Consider the following 17,045-nt stretch of genomic DNA (forward strand, 5'->3'; position numbering starts at 1 on the left):
CATATTTGATTTGCTGCATATTAAACTTCCTTCTGGACCAGTTACCACCAAAAAAGCTCCACTTTTCCCTGCTGTGCCTGCCCCTGCCTATTCCATTTCCTGGGAGTGTGATGGGAACAGAGGACTGTGAACTTGAGGGCAGAAACTGAACTTCCTGTCTGAATTCCAGCTTTTCTGCCTGCCTCTCTCACCATAAATGTTTGCTCTTTCCTTGTGATGATCTGGTGAGGAAATGCTTTGGAAAAGCACAACTAACAGCAGTGAGTTTGGTGGAAGAAACAGAGGGGACTCCCCTGCTGTGATTTAGAAGCTGAGGAATGGCTAATCCTTTTTTGTTCATGTCCCCCAGTCCAGTGACACCTCTGTCCCTGACCTTCCTAGGGGTAAAGCCAAGGCAGAGAAGGCTGACCGGCCTCCAGGTTTTCTCAAGTGTGTTTTTCATTGTTCCTCAATAGTGGGGTCCCTGTGGAAAGATGTGTGTCTGGCTCTGCAGGTGAGGGCGTGGCTGCTGAGTGGCTGTCTACTTGGCATCTTTGGAATCCAGTGGTCAGGCATGGCATGTTGGAGAATTGGTTTGAAACCCTCCTCCGTGTCTTCTGTGTGGCCTTGGTCAGGTCACAGCCTCTCTGGGTTTCAGGTGTCCCAGGTACAATAGGGGTGGTTAATGTCTACTACCTCATGCTCTCTCTGGTTGTGAGCATCGAGAGAGAATGTATATGGCCAACATAATGTATTACTGGGCAGAGTGCCTGGCACATTGTGAGAGCACAAATGTTAGCGGGTATTATTAATTATCCTGTTGTGGAAGTTTCTGCACCATTTGGCCCCTGCCTACCTCCTCTTGCTGCTCTGTTCGGTTTCCTTAGCCTCTGCCTGCAATTTGTCCTTCCCCTGTCCTGAGCCACCAACCTTATTTGTCTTTCAACACAGGTAGAAGGTCATCTTCTGAGAAGCCCTGAGTGACCTCATTCACATTCTAACTTCTGTCTACAAATATCCCCAATAATTGTACTATAAATAAACTTCCCGGGCAGGGGCTGTGACGCCTGACTTATCTGTGTGTTTAATATCTGCATCCCTGCCAAGACCTGGCGGTTTAATAGTTGACCCCTAATAATGTTGGATGAATAAGGGAGAATATACATGTTTTTGCTTTTTGGGTGGTGGTTGGTGTGTGTGACTGGAAAGTCCAAGTCTTCATGTGCATCTCAGAAGGTGTTTCCAGTTTTGTGTGTGACAAGAGCTTGTTTCCAGGTGTGTCAAATGGTGACTGAGTGTGGGACTCTGACAGTTGGTGTCTGTATCTGAGACAAGTGCATGTCTGCGTGGGTCTCTGTGACAGTGCATCTGTGGTTTCTATCTGATGGGGTGGATGACCGTTTGTATTCCTGTGACAGATTCTGGGTAGCTATTTCTGGACAGTTTTAGTGACAAGGCTGCATGTCTGATGGTGTATGTGTGTCTGTGACCAGGTCTATTCATGTCTGTTTTTCTGACACTGTATGTCTCTACCATACCAGTACACATTTGCCTTTGAAGCAGTGAATGTGTGCCTTTGGAACATCTGTGTGTCTTCCTGTGACAGACTCTGGGCCTCTCATTTCTGGGGCAGTACAAGTCTTTCTGTGATAGTGCGTGTCTGATGGTGCCAGTGTATCTATGACAAGTGCTGTCAGTGTGTCTGACAGGATGTTTCTGTGTCATATGGTGATATAGGTCCATATGAGTCTCTGGAGTGTCTGTAATAGTGTATCTCTGGGTGTTGTTCTGGGACAACTATTTTTCTGACACTGTCAGTCTGTGTGTGATGGTGCATGTCTGCATGTGTACCAAGGACAAGCTTACATGAATTTGTGTGTATTTCTCATGATGTTTCTGTGTGTCCTTGGAGTGCATGTCTGTCTGCCTGGGGCGTGGGGCCTTCTCTGGCTATTTTTCACAAGTTTTTGTCTGAAGGTGTTTTACCACTTCTTTAGCAGCCTCTACCACGCTCACTCTTACCTGAGCAGCCCCACTATGGCTCCCCTTATCCCCTTCCCCCCGAAGAACCACCCCTTGCAGTTCTAGATTCTAGACCTGCTGACTGGGCCCACGGCTTAGTCTAACCAGGTCTGTCTAGGTTAAGGGCTCCAAAAACACCCTGCAGGCCGCCTCCGAGTGTAGGAACGCTGCCTTTGATCAATATGTCCCCCGTGGTGGTGGTCAGAGGGTCACCCTTCCCTGGCGACTGGACAGGCTTTCCCAGGGCCCCAGCTTCAGTTTCGGGGTGAAGGCAGCTCGTCTCCTGGAGGATTCTGGTCCTGGGTGAGCAACACTCTTCACAAGGTCCTGGATTGCCACGGGCTCGGATTCTTAGAAACCCGGCCTGGCCTTATCTCCGCGTTAATCTCGAGGGGGCAGTAGAGGCAGAGGCAGAGGAGGTGGAGGTGGCGGCGGCGGCGGCGGTAGCCGCCGCCGTCGCCGCCGCCGCCGCCGCCGCCAACCAACTTCCTAGGGAAAGAGACTACGCAGTTTTTTTAAGTGTACATACAAACACACCCCACCACCACCACTAAAAACCCCGCACAACAACCAAAACAAACACGGTCGCCGCAAAGGGATTCCCAGAACCGGTTTCCTCTTGTGCGCCCCACCTCGCGCCCCTTCATTTGCATGCAGCCCCGCCTCCGTGGAAGAACCGGTCGTATATTTGCATAAGGGGCACTTGAAACGTTGAGGGTGGTATGCAAATAAGGACTGGCTCCGATTGGCTGGGATACAGCAGGTGCCGCATCCGGATTGATCAAAGCCAGGTGGGCGGGGCTATCGCCCAGGGCGACTCTCCCGGGAGGCGCGTGCCCCGGCTCAGTAGCGTTGGGGCTGGCGCGCGCGGCGAATCTTAAAGCTCCTTCGTCTGCGGGTGCTTCCGGGCCACCAGTTACTCTGCCTTTCACCCTGGCGCCCCCCAGCCCTGGCTCTCCAGCCGCGCTGCCCCGGGCATCTAAGCCCTGCGGGCTCAGCGGACTCAGCGGATTCAGCGGGCTCAATCTGCGCAGCACCTCCTCCATGTTGACCAAGCCTCTTCAGGGGCTCCCAGCGCCCCCGGTCACCCCCACGCCGCCCCCAGGTGAGCGCAGCCTCCCCTACCGCGACCAGGCGGGATGGACTGGAATGGTGGGTGGCGGCGCGAGGGAGGGAGTCGCGGCCGGGCTCACTAAGCCGCCACCCTGACTTCCTCGCCTCCGCCTGCGTAGGAGGCAAGGATCGAGAAGCATTCGAGGCCGAGTACCAACTCGGCCCCCTCCTGGGTAAAGGGGGCTTTGGCACTGTCTTCGCGGGACACCGCGTCACGGACCGACTGCAGGTATCCACCACGAGGGTCTTGGGAGGGTCAGGTGTGTGTGACGGGGTTGGGGGCGGGGGTCCTGGGTCTGAGATGCTGATTGACCGGGGAGTGAGCCTGTAGTATGTGTAGTAGGGTCATGAGGACCAGGATTCAGGTTGCTGGGGGTGTCCCTGTGTGTGTGTCGGCCCAGGTGGGTATGTGGGATTCAGGGGGTTTCAGGGCAGGGATTCTGGAGGTCCAGGGAGTTAGACTGGAGAGTGGGGGTTATGAGGACTCTAGATCCCCAGGATCCAGGGGATGTGTGTATGTGTGGGAAGGTGGGGACCTAGATGTGAGATTTGGGGGATTTGGGAGGTAGGTGGCTAGTGTGGAGTTGTGAAGACCAGGACCCCGGTACAGAGTTGGGGTATCCTGGAGCTGGATGGGAAGATGAAGGGCTTGGGGTGTCAGGTAATTTAGAGCTTAGGACTGGAATGAGGGTTCCTGATGCCTGGGAAGGGAGAGCCCAGGGCTAAGGTTGGTGGGAGAAATGAATTTGGTTCTGGGGACTTGGAGGGTAGGGAAGAAGCCCTGGCTCATTATGAGTTGTGGTGCGGTGTGGTCGGGGACCAGAAAGACTAGGGTGCTGGTCGATGGAGGGGCACTGGAGGTGGGCAAAGGGCCTAGACTGGGAATGGTCTAGGAGTCACCTGCTGGCCCCCTTACTTGGCCCTTTTCACCAGGTGGCCATCAAAGTGGTCCCCCGGAATCGTGTGTTGGGCTGGTCTCCCTTGGTGAGTATCTTTGGAATCCTTCCTGACCTGTCTACTCAACCACTGACGATGAACTCACTCTCTTGCTTTTTCTAGGGCATATATGTATGACTCTCTGGGCCCTGTAACGGTGAGAACACTCCTGCCAGCCCATGTTTACTCCCTTGGGGTGACCTACAGTTCTGATTCACCGCAATTCCCTTAGAACGTGAATTCTCCCCTCCAACTCTCCTTTCTTATCCTCCTTCCAAACAGTGCTTGCATACTGGTGTGGAGAGAGGGGCAGAGGTCACTGGTTGCTATGGTGATGGTGGCTGTTTCTCTCCTGCCTTTAGAGTGCTAACGGGCATCAGGGCGGGTCTGAGCAAGCTGTAGAGGCGGGAGCGCCCCCTGGCGGCTCTTGGGAGATTGCGCCTGCGCAGGCCGTGGGCCGCCAAGAGAGGGTGCGCCTGCGCGTTAGTAGAATTTGCATCACTGTGAGAAAACCTGTCGGCGGCTGTGCGAGTCAGCGGCCTAGCCAGGAGAGGGCCCTTTAGGCAGGAAGGCTGCTTGTGGCAGTCAGTGTGCCAGCACAAGGCTTACGGGGGACGGTGGGGTTTTTGTCGCCAGTAACGTTTTTGCCTTTTATTAAGCGATCCTAGTTGCTTGGTGACAGTGACAAAATATCACATGATAACACAGTTCTTACTTTGTGCCAGGTCCTTTGCAACTAATCACTTCATCTTCTTTTTTTTTTTTTTTAACATTTCAAGAGGGTAAATTTTATTAATCACTTTACAAATGAGCGTCTACTATATGCCAGGCACAATTCTAGGCACTTGGCAAAATATTCCATAATATTTACTGAGAGCTCATTTTGTGCTAGGTCCTTTTCTACTAATTGCTTTCACCTATTTAACAAATATTTATTGAGCCCTACCCTGTTACCAGGCACTGTTCTAGTGCTATAGATATGTCAGTGAACAAAACAGAAAAACCATTACACAATAATAGTATTTATTGAGTGCCAACTCCATATCAGGCCTTGTGCTATAAAGTGCTTTCATTTGTTTAACAAACATTTATTGAGCATCTACAGTGTGAAAAGTACTATTCTAATCTAGATTTAGACATAACGGTGAACAAAACAGATGAAATACAGTCGGCCCTCCATATCCATGGATTCTGCATCCATGGATTCAACTAACTGTGGATTGAAAATATTTTTTAAAAAATTGTGTCTGTACTGAACATGAATAGACCTTTTTTTCTTGTCCTGATTCCCTAAACAATATAGTATAACAAGTATTTACATAACATTTACATTGTATTAGGTATTATAAATAATCTTAACATGATTTAAAATATACAGGAGGATGTGCATAGGTTATATGACTATGCCATTTTACATCAAGGGTTTGAGCATCTGCAGATTTTGGTATCCACAGGAGGTCCTGGAACCCATCCCCCATGGATACCCAGGGACAACTGTGTTATATGATAGTGCTGCTTCTTTTGAAGGCCTCGTTAAGAACCATTTTCATTCATTCAAATATTTACTGAGCTCCTACTACATGCCAGATGTGTGTAGGCTCTTTATTCTATTCACCCTCCCAGTGGCTGTGTGAGTTTGAGCCCTTAAGACAAGGAAACTGAGGCCCAGGAAGGGAAGTGGGTTGCTCAAGGCCACAGAGTTGGGAGGCCAAGGGACTATGATTTGAGCTTAGGTGAGAAGTTGGCATCAGAGCCACTGGCCTGACGTCTGCCTTCTCTTTTTCTCTCCTTGCTTTCCACCCCACTTTCACCCCCAGTCAGATTCAGTCATGTGCCCACTCGAAGTGGCACTGCTATGGAAGGTGGGTGCCGGTGGTGGGCACCGTGGTGTAATCCGCCTGCTTGACTGGTTTGAGACACCAGAGGGCTTCATGCTGGTCCTTGAGAGGCCTTTGCCTGCCCAGGATCTCTTTGACTACATCACAGAGAAGGGCCCGCTGGGTGAAGGCCAAAGCCGCTGCTTATTTGCCCAGGTGGTGGCAGCTGTCCAGCACTGCCATGCCCGTGGAGTTGTCCATCGTGACATCAAGGATGAGAACATCCTGATAGACCTCTGCCGGGGCTGTGCCAAACTCATTGATTTTGGTTCAGGTGCCCTGCTTCATGATGAACCTTACACTGACTTTGATGGTAAGGCTTCCCTTTACCTTTTATCTTTATGGCCCTATGATCTTTGACCTCCAGTGATGGGGTGTCCTATAACCCTTGACTTATATTGCCCCTGTTTAAGGTTCTTGATTTCTAATAAACTGGGGATTCTCTGGCCTTGCCCTATGATAAAGTCCATCTTCTGATAGTGCCCTAACTTTGTTCTGGGTTCTTATTCTTTTAAGGTGATTCTCTTATTATCCTGAGTGTTCTTTTTCTGGTAAGGGAATCCTACTGTTACTTTTAAGTGCTTTCTTTCTGTTGAGGGGATTCTGCCATTATATTTAAAGAGCAACTGTTCTAGTGAAGGGACCCTGCTCTTATAGTGAGTGCTCTTAATTATGCTTCCTGGGGAGTGTGGGCTGGGAGAAGGGCATCATCAGAGAGTGGTCTAACCCCTGGCTTGCATGCAGGGACAAGGGTGTACAGCCCCCCGGAGTGGATCTCTCAGCACCAGTACCATGCTCTCCCAGCCACTGTCTGGTCACTGGGTATCCTCCTCTATGACATGGTGTGTGGGGACATTCCCTTCGAGAGGGACCAGGAGATTCTGGAGGCTGAGCTCCACTTTCCTGCCCATGTCTCCCCAGGTGAGGCCTTCACAGACCCCAGCCTGCAGACTCCATCCCTCCCAGAGACTGGTACCTCCTACTAACTGCTAATCTCCCTTGTGCTTCTTGACCCACAGACTGCTGTGCCCTAATCCGCCGGTGCCTGGCCTCCAAACCCTCTTCCCGACCCTCATTGGAGGAGATCCTGCTGGACCCCTGGATGCAAACACCAGCCGAGGATGAGCCCCCCAACCCCCCCAAAGGAGGCCCCACCCCCTTGGCCTGGTCCCTGCTCCCCTAGGCCTGGCCAGGCCCCCACTGGTCAGAATAGCCATCCCATGGCCATGCCACAAGGTTAGATGGACATCTGTTGACCTGGTTTTACAGGTTATTAAAAATCCAGTATTACTAAGGTCAGGGATTAGGGATGAGGGGTCAGAAGACATAAGCCAAGTCTGCCCAGTCCCCGTCCCAATCTTGTGAAGGAGCCTTCCTCCTAGAACCTGTGGTCCCTTATTCTGGAGGGGGGGCTTCCTTGTTTCTCATTTTGTTAATGGTGTTTGGTTAAAGTTACTTCTATTTTGAGCCCCAGGACCTTTATTCTGATCACTTGTAACCCCTACACTGGCACCTCCTACTACCACCACACACACTTAGTTCAAATACTCTTACTTGGGCAAGGGTGCTTTTCTTCCAGTACCCCAGCAGATCTTATTTTAGCGAAGGGACGCTTTCCCCTAGCCTAGAGTCCCATATTCGGTTAAGCTGCTTGCCTACCTCAGCCCAGGATTGCTTATTCTGAGGGAGGTAGTGCCCTATTGTTATCCCAGGGCTCTTTTTTTTTTTTTTTTTTTTTTTTGGTGAGGGGACCCTACTCTGTAATCCCAAGTGCCCTTATTCTGGTGAGAAGAACCTTACTTCCATGATTTGGGAAGGAATGGAAGATGGACACCACCGGCCACCACCAGAGACTTAGGATGGGATGGATGGTTTTTTGGGGAATGGGCTGGGGGAAATAAGTTTTGCTATTTGTTCTCCTTGGGCCCCCCCTCTCCAACTTTTGCAGATTCTTGCTGCCTCCTCCTGAGCCAAAATTGTCCAATTGCTAAAATAATTAGATGTGTATTGGGAGGAGGGGAACGCCAAGTGTGCCCTCCTTTCCTTTCTCCACCTGCTTGGATTATTTAAAAAGCCATGTGTGGAAACCCACCATTTAATAAAAGTAATGGAATCAGAAGCGACTAGCCATTTGTAGATGTGAGGCATTTGTGCCAAGAGGGAGATGGGCTGGATCTCTCCTTTGCCTGCAGGAAGCCTCAGTCTTATGGCGGCATCCTTAAGAGCTTTAATGGGTTCGTTTACGCTGGACCACACAAAAAACTGTTGATTCCTCCTCCCACCCCCCCATCCCCCCGCCCCCGCTCTTATGTAGAGCCTGGTATGTACAGAAGGGTTATGTTGGATATATCGTAGACATTGAAGATGTTTAGGACACATCCCCAATCAGAAATGGCCAACTCAAAGGCAGAAAAAAACTACCTTCCCCCAACATTAGGGGAGGGAAGAAATCCCTTTCCTGTTGAAGAAAAGCCCTTTCAGGGCACTGATGGGGGTGGGGCAGAGTTGAGTGTTGACTGGAATCTTCCTAGTTTTTTGTTGTTTTGCTTTTGGCGGCTGGCCGGTACAGGGATTGAACCCTGGGCCTTGGTGTTCTCATTTTGTAATTATGTCCAGGGTGTCTTGTCCCTTACCTTTTAACCTGTCCCTTGTCTTCCCCTTTGATGCTCATCCCTCTCATCTCTCCAACTCCTGACTTACCTTCCCTGCCCTATTCTGTCTTGGTTTCACTTGTTCCCTCTCATGCTCTGTTTTCAAATGCTAGCTAACCTGTGAGCCTCGCACCTGCCCCTTCTCATTTCTTTTCTATCCTCAATGGTGACTCACTTGGTCTCCCTTCTCTCAGTCTAACTTAACTTTGTCTTTTCACTTGTATATCCTTGGCGGCTTTAATCTGCTGGCTTACTTGCCTGACCCTCACCCGTCCCCACGTGGTGCTTCACCCAGTACCCCTCACCTGCCCCGCCCCTTCGAAGTCTCCCGTCCCGCCTAGACGCCCGTGGGCTCTCCAGGGGGCGAGGCCTCGCTGGCAGAGGACAAAGAAGAACTTAAGTCCAACCAAGAAAAACCTAGAAGTTTCTGATGCAGAAAGGGTGGTGCCATCTTAAGGAGGTGCCAATAAAGAGCTGAGATAGAAGAGGGGTAGACGAACCAATGAGACCGGGAGACAGAATGGGCGGGTGATATAGAAAGCGGGGTCAATGAGGCGGACGAACGGAAAGACGAAGGCGGGTCTAGTAACAGGAATGGCCCGATGAGGCTCTGCACAGACGGTGGGAGGCCGGGTTGGCCGCGTCCCCGGTCTCCCGGTCCGACAGAACTTGGAAATCCCGAAGACACTATCTTAGATTAAGCCTCTAGGTGTAGTCGAGAAAAGCCACAGCTCTGGTCAGCCCGACACGTGCCCCGCCCCCGCTCCGGAGTCCCGGAAGCGGAAGTGAGGCACACGGAAGTGGCCTGCTGTTGCCGAGGGGACGGGCCGGGCAGATGCCAACATGGCAGCGGTTGGAGCTGGAGGTTCCACCGCGGCGGCAGGGCAAGGGGCGGTCTCCGCGGGGGCGTTGGAGCCTGGGGCCGCGAGTGCGGGTGAGGCGGGCCGTGTCCGAGCAGTCGGCGGTGGCGCGGAGACCGGGATTGCTGGGGTTCGGGAAGGTTCCTCACTGAAGTGAGAGGGAGCATCCCGTGTGGACCGACTCTGTGTGTGTGTGTGTGTGTGTGTGTGTGTGTGTGTGTTTGTGTGTGTGTGTGTGTGTGTGTGTGTGTGTGTGTGTGTGTGTGTGGAGGGGAGAGGAGGACAAAACGGACCTCCTTCCCTCCGTTTCGTGTTAGTGTGTTGGGGGCGGGGAAGAGATCATTCTGAGGGTGTTTGGGGAGTATGGAGAGTAGAGACCATTCTGCGTGTGGAGTATTTCCTTTTGGGGAGGCTATGACCACCGAGACCATTCTGAGTGTGTGGGGAGCCATTCCTTATGTAAGGGAGAGACCATCCTGAGGGTGTGGGAGTTCTCTCTTATAGGGGGAGAGACTATTCTGAGGGTGGTGATTCCTTCCTTATTATAACAGGGACTATTTTGAGTTAGGGTGGGGTGGTCCTTCCTTATGTGACCAGAAAGGGTCCATTTTGAGGATGGAGATATCCATTATATGGGGAGAAGACCGTTCGGGGGCGGGGTCTCTTCCTAATGGAGGTACAGTTCATTGTATGTTGAGGTGGGAGGGTCTGTCCTTACATGGTGGAGAAAGAATGTTTCTGAGGGTGCCGGATCCTTCCTTATAGCAGAGAGTTCTTGTGAATGTGGGTGGAACAAGGAATAGTGGGGGGGAGGGTGGTGGTGGAGGACGGACCATGTGGAGTATAGGGAAATACTTCCTTATATGGTTGAGGGAACCAGACCATTCTTGATGGGGTAACCACTCATTATACGGGGTTTAGTCCCTGGGACAATGGGGGAATCATTTCTTCTATTTGTTAGACCATTCTGGGTCAGGAGGAATCAGTTGTCATAAGAAGGAGGGTTGGAGAGACCATTTTTGAGTGTGGGGAGGATCATTCCATATGGGATGTAGACCGTTGTGAGTATGAGGGAATCGAGTCATTAGATGGGAGAAAGATCATTCCTTAGGGGTTGGACATACCTTATACAATGGTCTCATTCCCTGTATTGGGGTATTAATCTTTACATGGGACAGTCCCTTGTTACATAGGAGCATCATTTCATATAATTCCTCAGTTTGCTCACCCGGAAAATGGAATCCTAGTTCCTTCAGAGATCAGAGTGATATGAGTCCATTGAGGTAATCCATATAAATCCCTTAGCCCAGTGATAGGCACGCAATAAGCGCTCAAAATGTAGTTGGTATTCTGTCTGGGGAAGAGTTGCTTCTGGAGCTGAGGTGAGTGTCCAGAGCCTGCCCTAGCCATTTCCTGACACCTCAGGAAGGATTCCAGGTATGGGCTGGACAGGGCAAGGCACACTTCTTTTCTGGCTCTTCCTGCCAGTATCTGAGGCAGTGGAAGCAGGTAGGGGCTGGACCCTCACTGGGTCAGGACAGGCAGGCAGAGGGAAGATGTGGCAGTGGCTAGGAGGATCCTGATTGAGAAAGGGGAAAGGGTGGGTGTTAGTGTGTCTATGCCCCAGCAGCTTCTGACCCACTCCTTCCGCCTTGCCCCTTCCATTCCCCACAGCTCACCGGCGCCTCAAGTACATATCCCTAGCTGTGTTGGTGGTCCAGAATGCCTCCCTCATCCTCAGCATCCGCTACGCCCGCACACTGCCTGGGGACCGCTTCTTTGCCACCACTGCTGTGGTCATGGCGGAAGTGCTCAAAGGTCTCACCTGCCTGCTGCTGCTGTTCGCACAGAAGAGGGGTATGAGCCAGGGAGGGAGGCTGCACAGGGAGTGTTGGCGGATGGGACTCCGCATGTGTGTGTACTCACATGGAGGATTTGCTGGGGGAATATTTCTGTGTCTATGAGCCTGCCTGGGGAGTATGTAAGTGCAGCTAAGCTTTTCTCTCCCTCCAGCTATGAGAAGCTGGATCTACACTTTTGTACCCCTGACACCCAAGGAGTTGGCCTGTGTGAACTATAAGAGTGGGATAGTCTATGCCCATAAGGTAGCAGGGGACTCTTACATGGTGATTTATTTATCTTTAACTATTTATTGTGGAGAATTTGAGACATACACAAAATCGGAGAGAATAATAAAAGAGTAAAATATCCATGTACCCATCCCCCAGATTCAGCGATTATCAACTCATGGCCACTCTGCCATTAAACATCATCGATGATTGTCTGCTCACTGCCAATCTGTGTCTGCCTGTGTACTTCCCCTCTTAATATTTTAAAGTAAATCCCCCTGTATTATCTTGAATAAATATTTTGTTACATTTTTAAAAATCAAGTATAATACCTAAGAATCATACGTCAAAAAATTAACGATTCAAAAAATTAAAACAAATATCTAGTTAGCATTCAAATTTATAATTTTATAATGATTTTTCTTTTTTTTATTTTTTGGCAACAGGTTGATATGGGGGGATCTGATGTAATGATTTCTTAAATGTCATAAAAAAAATTTTTTTAAGCTGTGTATGGTCAGTGTTTTGTAATTGGTTGATGTCTTCTAAATCTGTTTATCTCTAGGTTCCCCTTCAACTCTTTTTTTTTCTCTTTGCAATTAATTTGTTGAAGAAATTAAGGTCATTTGTGTTGTAGACTTTGGCCAGTCTAGGTGTTGCTGACTGCCTCTCTGTGGTGTCATTTAACATGTTCTTCTGTCCTCTGTATTTCCTAAAAGTTGGGAGTTGGGTTTATCTACTAATGTAAACATCTAACTGAATCCAGGCTTTCAACTTTGAAATATTGCCCAGTTTTTCTCTGTAAAGGCCTTGCATATGTAAAGGGTAGAGGTGAATTATGCAGCTTTGCCCTAGGTGTTTACATCGAAGAAAATGTTCTTACCCACTCATTAATTCCAGGTCCCTGGGAGGCAGCCGTTTAGGAACCCATGTGCTCTTTTCTTTATTGATTCTGTAGACATTTAGGAGTGAACCTGTGTGCTAGCAACGCAGACATACATCTTGCCCTCATAGGGCTGCTATTTGAGACAGGAAGTAGCAGGCAGCTGTAGACTTAATCACAGGCCTTCATCTCATGTATAACTTCAAACCCCTTCCCCTCTCCACTCCCCACCCCCCGTTTTTTTTCCCCTGAATTAGTTTGGTGGTAAAACCTGGCCTGACTGATGTGGGGCTCTTTGTATATTTGTGTTTTTTATTTTTCCCACTGCGTGTGAATATTCACACAGTTCACCTCAGAAATAGGAATATGCTTGATTATGGTGGGCAGCTCCATCTATGTGGGGTTTGTTATGTAATCTGTGGCATATAAACCATGTTACCTTTCTAACACCTGGAAAATTAGAGGTTAGAGACAGTAATTACTCCTGAGATTAGTGCCATGAAGGGCAAGGACAGAATTTTGTAAATAATCATCAGCAGTAATTCCTGGGATAACTTGTGTAGTAGTTGTGGGGATTTTCTCCTAGGAGCGACATTCAGCTAAGACTTAAAAGATGAATGGCAAAAAAGTGGGATGAGCTTTGCAAAGGCCTTATGGCATAGGGAATGATTCTCATGTATTCATTGGGGCAGATCTCAACTGGACTTCTGCTTCACATCCAAGCCTGCCTTCATCCATGTGGCAGGGGCAACTCCTTGCTATGTCTAGGGCTGACAGAAAGATGTGGTTGAGTGGAAGATGGCCCCTGCCCTTAGGCGGCTCACAGGCCAGTAAGGAGCTAGGATAAGTCTAAAAGTCTGAGCTAAAACTCCCCCTCTGTGTGGGAGACAGCCTTCCACCTACACTCCTAGGGCTTCTACTTCATAAGCACCTAGTTAATGATGATTATTTCATTGTACAAACATGCATTGAGTGCGTGCCTTGAATGGCACTCTGTGCCAGGGAGGTAAGCTCTAAGATGAGTGAAATGTGGTCTGTGATTAGCAGACACAGTGTTATGGATGATTCTTTTGCAGCCATTAAACTGAATATCAGAAAGGCCTACTGGAGACATGGTTGCACTGTAGGGAAAACTGAGAGCACAGACCTCCTTTCCGCCCCCAGGGAGACACAGGACCAGGCCTAGTCCCAGCCTTCAGGGGACTCCTGTCTTTGGTAGTCAGTGCTAAAAAGGGCTCTCCTCCTCCCACCTAGGTAACGTGAAGCACCTGGTTCTCTTCCTCCATGAGGCTGTCCTGGTGCAGTATGTAGACACGCTCAAGCTCGCAGTGCCCTCTCTCATTTATACCTTGCAGAATAACCTCCAGTATGTTGCCATCTCCAACCTGCCAGCTGCCACTTTTCAGGTGAGCACCAAGCCCATCGTGGCCCCAGGGGAACTGGCTGGTTAGGGGATATAGGATGGGGGGAGAGCTGAAGAGAGCAGGAGCTGTCACCTTTGGAATGTCCTTGGAACTTCCTCAACCTCGGTTTTCTCATCTGTGAAAACTGGGCATGGAGACAGTAATACCTGCCTGCTGGGATGCTGGGATGATTGAAAGAAATAAAACCGGTGAGGAGCCCTTGGTTGGAGATACATAAACTTTAGGTTATTCGTGGGCAGCCTTGTGAAATGGTTAAAGAGCCTGGATTCTGGGGCCAAGCTGCGTCGTTCAAATCTCAGCTCTGTTACTTTCCAGCTGTGTGATTTTGAGGCAAGTCACCTAACTTCTCTGTGCCTTAGTTTTCTCATTTTTAAATTGGGTATTACGATGGTGCCCATTTCATGTGATGGTTGGAAGGATTAAATGAACTAATTCAGGTAAAGTACCTAGACCCATACCAGAACATATGGCACATAGTAAGCTCGATATAAATATTTGCTGATGTTGTTGTGGTTGATTCATCTGTATGAATACCTGCCTCATCACAAAGCCTACCGATTATTCATTATCTACTGCAAGGCATTTTACATACAGTAGCAGTATTTTACAGATGATGATGGCAGGACTCAGAGCAAATGCCTTGTCCCTGGTCACACAGCCAGGAAGTGGGATTGGGATGTGGACTTGGATGTGGGCTGAGATGTCCTGGCACAGCCATCCTTCTGTGCACTTTCTGAGAGGGACCTCAGAACTAGTTAGCTGCAACTCAGCCAATGGCCAGTGGCTGGCCAGTTTTGTGTTGTTATTGTCATCTACCCAACCTGTCCCTCCATGGTGCCTGGGGGCCCACAGTGGGTGCTGTCCCCCACATGCACCTGTTGGGGGTTGGGGTCAGCCCTCAGTGCCTTCCACATGCCACTCACAGGTGACGTACCAGCTGAAGATCCTGACCACAGCACTGTTCTCCGTGCTCATGCTGAACCGCAGCCTTTCCCGGCTGCAGTGGGCCTCCCTGCTGCTCCTCTTCACTGGCGTCGCAATTGTCCAGGCCCAGCAAGCCGGTGGGGGAGGCCCGCGGCCCCTGGATCAGAACCCTGGAGCAGGCCTAGCAGCTGTTGTGGCCTCCTGTCTCTCCTCAGGCTTCGCAGGTGTCTACTTTGAGAAGATCCTCAAAGGCAGCTCGGGCTCCGTGTGGCTACGCAACCTGCAGCTGGGCCTCTTTGGCACAGCACTGGGCCTGGTGGGGCTCTGGTGGGCTGAGGGCTCTGCTGTGGCCCACCGTGGCTTTTTTTTTGGGTACACTCCTGCTGTCTGGGGTGTGGTGCTCAACCAGGCCTTTGGTGGGCTACTAGTGGCTGTCGTTGTCAAGTACGCTGACAACATCCTCAAGGGCTTCGCCACCTCCCTGTCCATTGTGCTGTCCACTGTTGCCTCCATTCGCCTCTTTGGCTTCCACGTGGACCCATTATTTGCCCTTGGCGCTGGGCTCGTCATTGCTGCCGTCTACCTCTACAGCCTTCCCCGAGGTGCAGCCAAAGCCATAGCTTCTTCCTCTGCCTCCGCCTCTGGGCCCTGCATTCACCAGCAGCCTGCAGGGCAGCCACCGCCACCTCAGCTGTCTTCCCATCACGGAGACCTGGTCACGGAGCCCTTTCTGCCAAAGTCAGTGCTGGTGAAGTGAGGGCTGGTGGCAGTGGGGGAGACGGGGAGGGGGACTGGGGTGGAGGGTGTTGGGCATCGGTGGAACCCAAGTTGCCACCGGGGCCTGGCTCCTCTGGGGTTGGAAGATGGTCTTTTCTCCTGGGTCATTGAGACTGCTGGAAGGGCATGGGAATCAGGCGAGGTGTCACGTGAACCCTTCCTGGGGGGGTGTTTAGAGCTGCCTGCTGTGCCCCAATCTAACCTCTTTGGGGTCAGGGTTGGGGGTATTGTTATTCAAGACCTTTTTTGTCTGCCCCCACCCCCACTCCTCTGCTGGAGTTGTCTTGTCTCTCCTGTCTGGGAGAGTCTCTTCCAGCAGTCCCTCCACCTTCATAAGGACAAACTGGACAAAAATCCTGCAGCTCTTCAGTTATGATGGATGCCTACTGTGGGGTTCAGTTGCCCATAGTTTGAGGCATTCTCTCCTCCTTCACCATACACTGGGTCATGCTAGCAGCTCAATCTTCTGTGTGGTGTTAGGGCAGCTTCCCTGACACCAATACTCTTGAAGATGGGCCTCTTGCAAGTGCCCAAGGAGAGAGGAAGTGGCGAGAGCTGAAATTTTTACATCAGCCCGTCTGGGGGAAGGGTGCAGTAGGGGCCATTTGTTTAGTGGTTTTGGGATTCATGGTGTAATCAGATCATTAATGATCCAGGGTGTGGGAAAAGTGGGGAGGGGAGATCTTTGAAGTGGCTGAATCTCATCGAATTAAGGCACTATCAGTTACCAGATGCAGGTTTATTTTCCGAGACATATAGAGAGGAAAAATAAAGCTGCCAATCACATTCTTGATACCCCATTGGCTGTATCAGGAACCCTTACTTTGTGTGTGTGGGGGGGTGTGTCTTAGAATTGGTGAAATGTGGAACCTGCCCCCTGCACTCCCCAAAGCTTATTAACCCCTTAACTGTATCCGTGTGTGTGCGCGCGCGCGCGTGCACGCGCCTGGGCTGTGCTATATGTAAATAGGGCCATTGGGTCTTTATTTTTGATTAATTTGTTCTGATTTTTTTGGTTTGTTTTCTAAGGAACTGTAAAGAACAAATGTCAGGATACTCAATGCCAAATAAAGATGTTGTATTTATTTAGTCCACGTGTAGCTTTCTGACCCCGGGCACCTGCTCTCTATGCATAGGCACCATTACTAACCCCAGGACTACCAGCCTCATTACTGCCGCCCCGCTTGCTCAGGAAACCCGCCTGCCAGCCCAGCTTTCTGTGTTTTTCTTTCCTCTCCATTCCCACCACAGGTTGCTCACCAAGGTGAAGGGTTCCTAGCTGCTGGGATTGAAGACGTTGCCCTGGCCTCGTTCTCCCTTCTTGCCCTGGCCCAGCTGGGATCAAATTAATCAGTATTAGGGGTAGGGTGAGGTAGACACTGAACTCCCCACCACCTCCACCCCCATGCAGGTCTGACACGAGTAAGCTCTCTCTGGTAAAGACCCACCTTAGCCCTCAGCCCCTGCCACCCCACGCTATTTCTTAGGTGAGTTTTTGCAAATAAAATATGTTTTGCATCTTGCTGGCTT

The 17,045-nt window shown here is 50.4% G+C and overlaps 2 protein-coding genes across 5 annotated transcripts; both read left to right on the plus strand.

The window, feature by feature from the left end:
• Positions 1-2,853: 2,853 nt before the first annotated feature.
• On the plus strand, positions 2,854-8,046 carry PIM2 (Pim-2 proto-oncogene, serine/threonine kinase). 3 transcript variants are annotated; one of them, XM_063083877.1, is made up of 7 exons: positions 2,946-3,106; positions 3,234-3,343; positions 4,048-4,098; positions 5,868-6,240; positions 6,444-6,478; positions 6,672-6,848; positions 6,947-7,061. In XM_063083877.1, exons 1-7 carry the CDS (start codon positions 3,046-3,048, stop codon positions 6,959-6,961), a joined length of 822 nt encoding a protein of 273 aa, XP_062939947.1. In that variant the 5' UTR covers positions 2,946-3,045; the 3' UTR covers positions 6,962-7,061. The 3 variants fall into 3 exon arrangements, with proteins under 3 accessions (XP_062939949.1, XP_062939947.1, XP_062939948.1); XM_063083879.1 differs by lacking the exon at positions 6,444-6,478 and having other exon boundaries at positions 2,854-3,106; positions 6,947-8,046; XM_063083878.1 differs by lacking the exons at positions 6,444-6,478; positions 6,672-6,848 and having other exon boundaries at positions 6,947-8,046.
• Positions 8,047-9,402: 1,356 nt separating this feature from the next.
• SLC35A2 (solute carrier family 35 member A2) lies at positions 9,403-17,038 on the plus strand. 2 transcript variants are annotated; one of them, XM_063083625.1, is made up of 5 exons: positions 9,403-9,512; positions 11,113-11,295; positions 13,645-13,796; positions 15,330-15,476; positions 16,767-17,038. In XM_063083625.1, the coding sequence occupies exons 1-5, from the start codon at positions 9,422-9,424 to the stop codon at positions 16,863-16,865; spliced, it is 672 nt and encodes a 223-aa protein (XP_062939695.1). In that variant the 5' UTR covers positions 9,403-9,421; the 3' UTR covers positions 16,866-17,038. The 2 variants fall into 2 exon arrangements, with proteins under 2 accessions (XP_062939695.1, XP_062939694.1); XM_063083624.1 differs by having other exon boundaries at positions 14,740-15,476; positions 16,767-16,879.
• Positions 17,039-17,045: the final 7 nt, after the last annotated feature.

This window comes from Cynocephalus volans, chromosome X, assembly GCF_027409185.1.
Source record: "Cynocephalus volans isolate mCynVol1 chromosome X, mCynVol1.pri, whole genome shotgun sequence".
In the NCBI taxonomy this organism is placed as follows: Eukaryota; Metazoa; Chordata; class Mammalia; order Dermoptera; family Cynocephalidae; genus Cynocephalus; species Cynocephalus volans.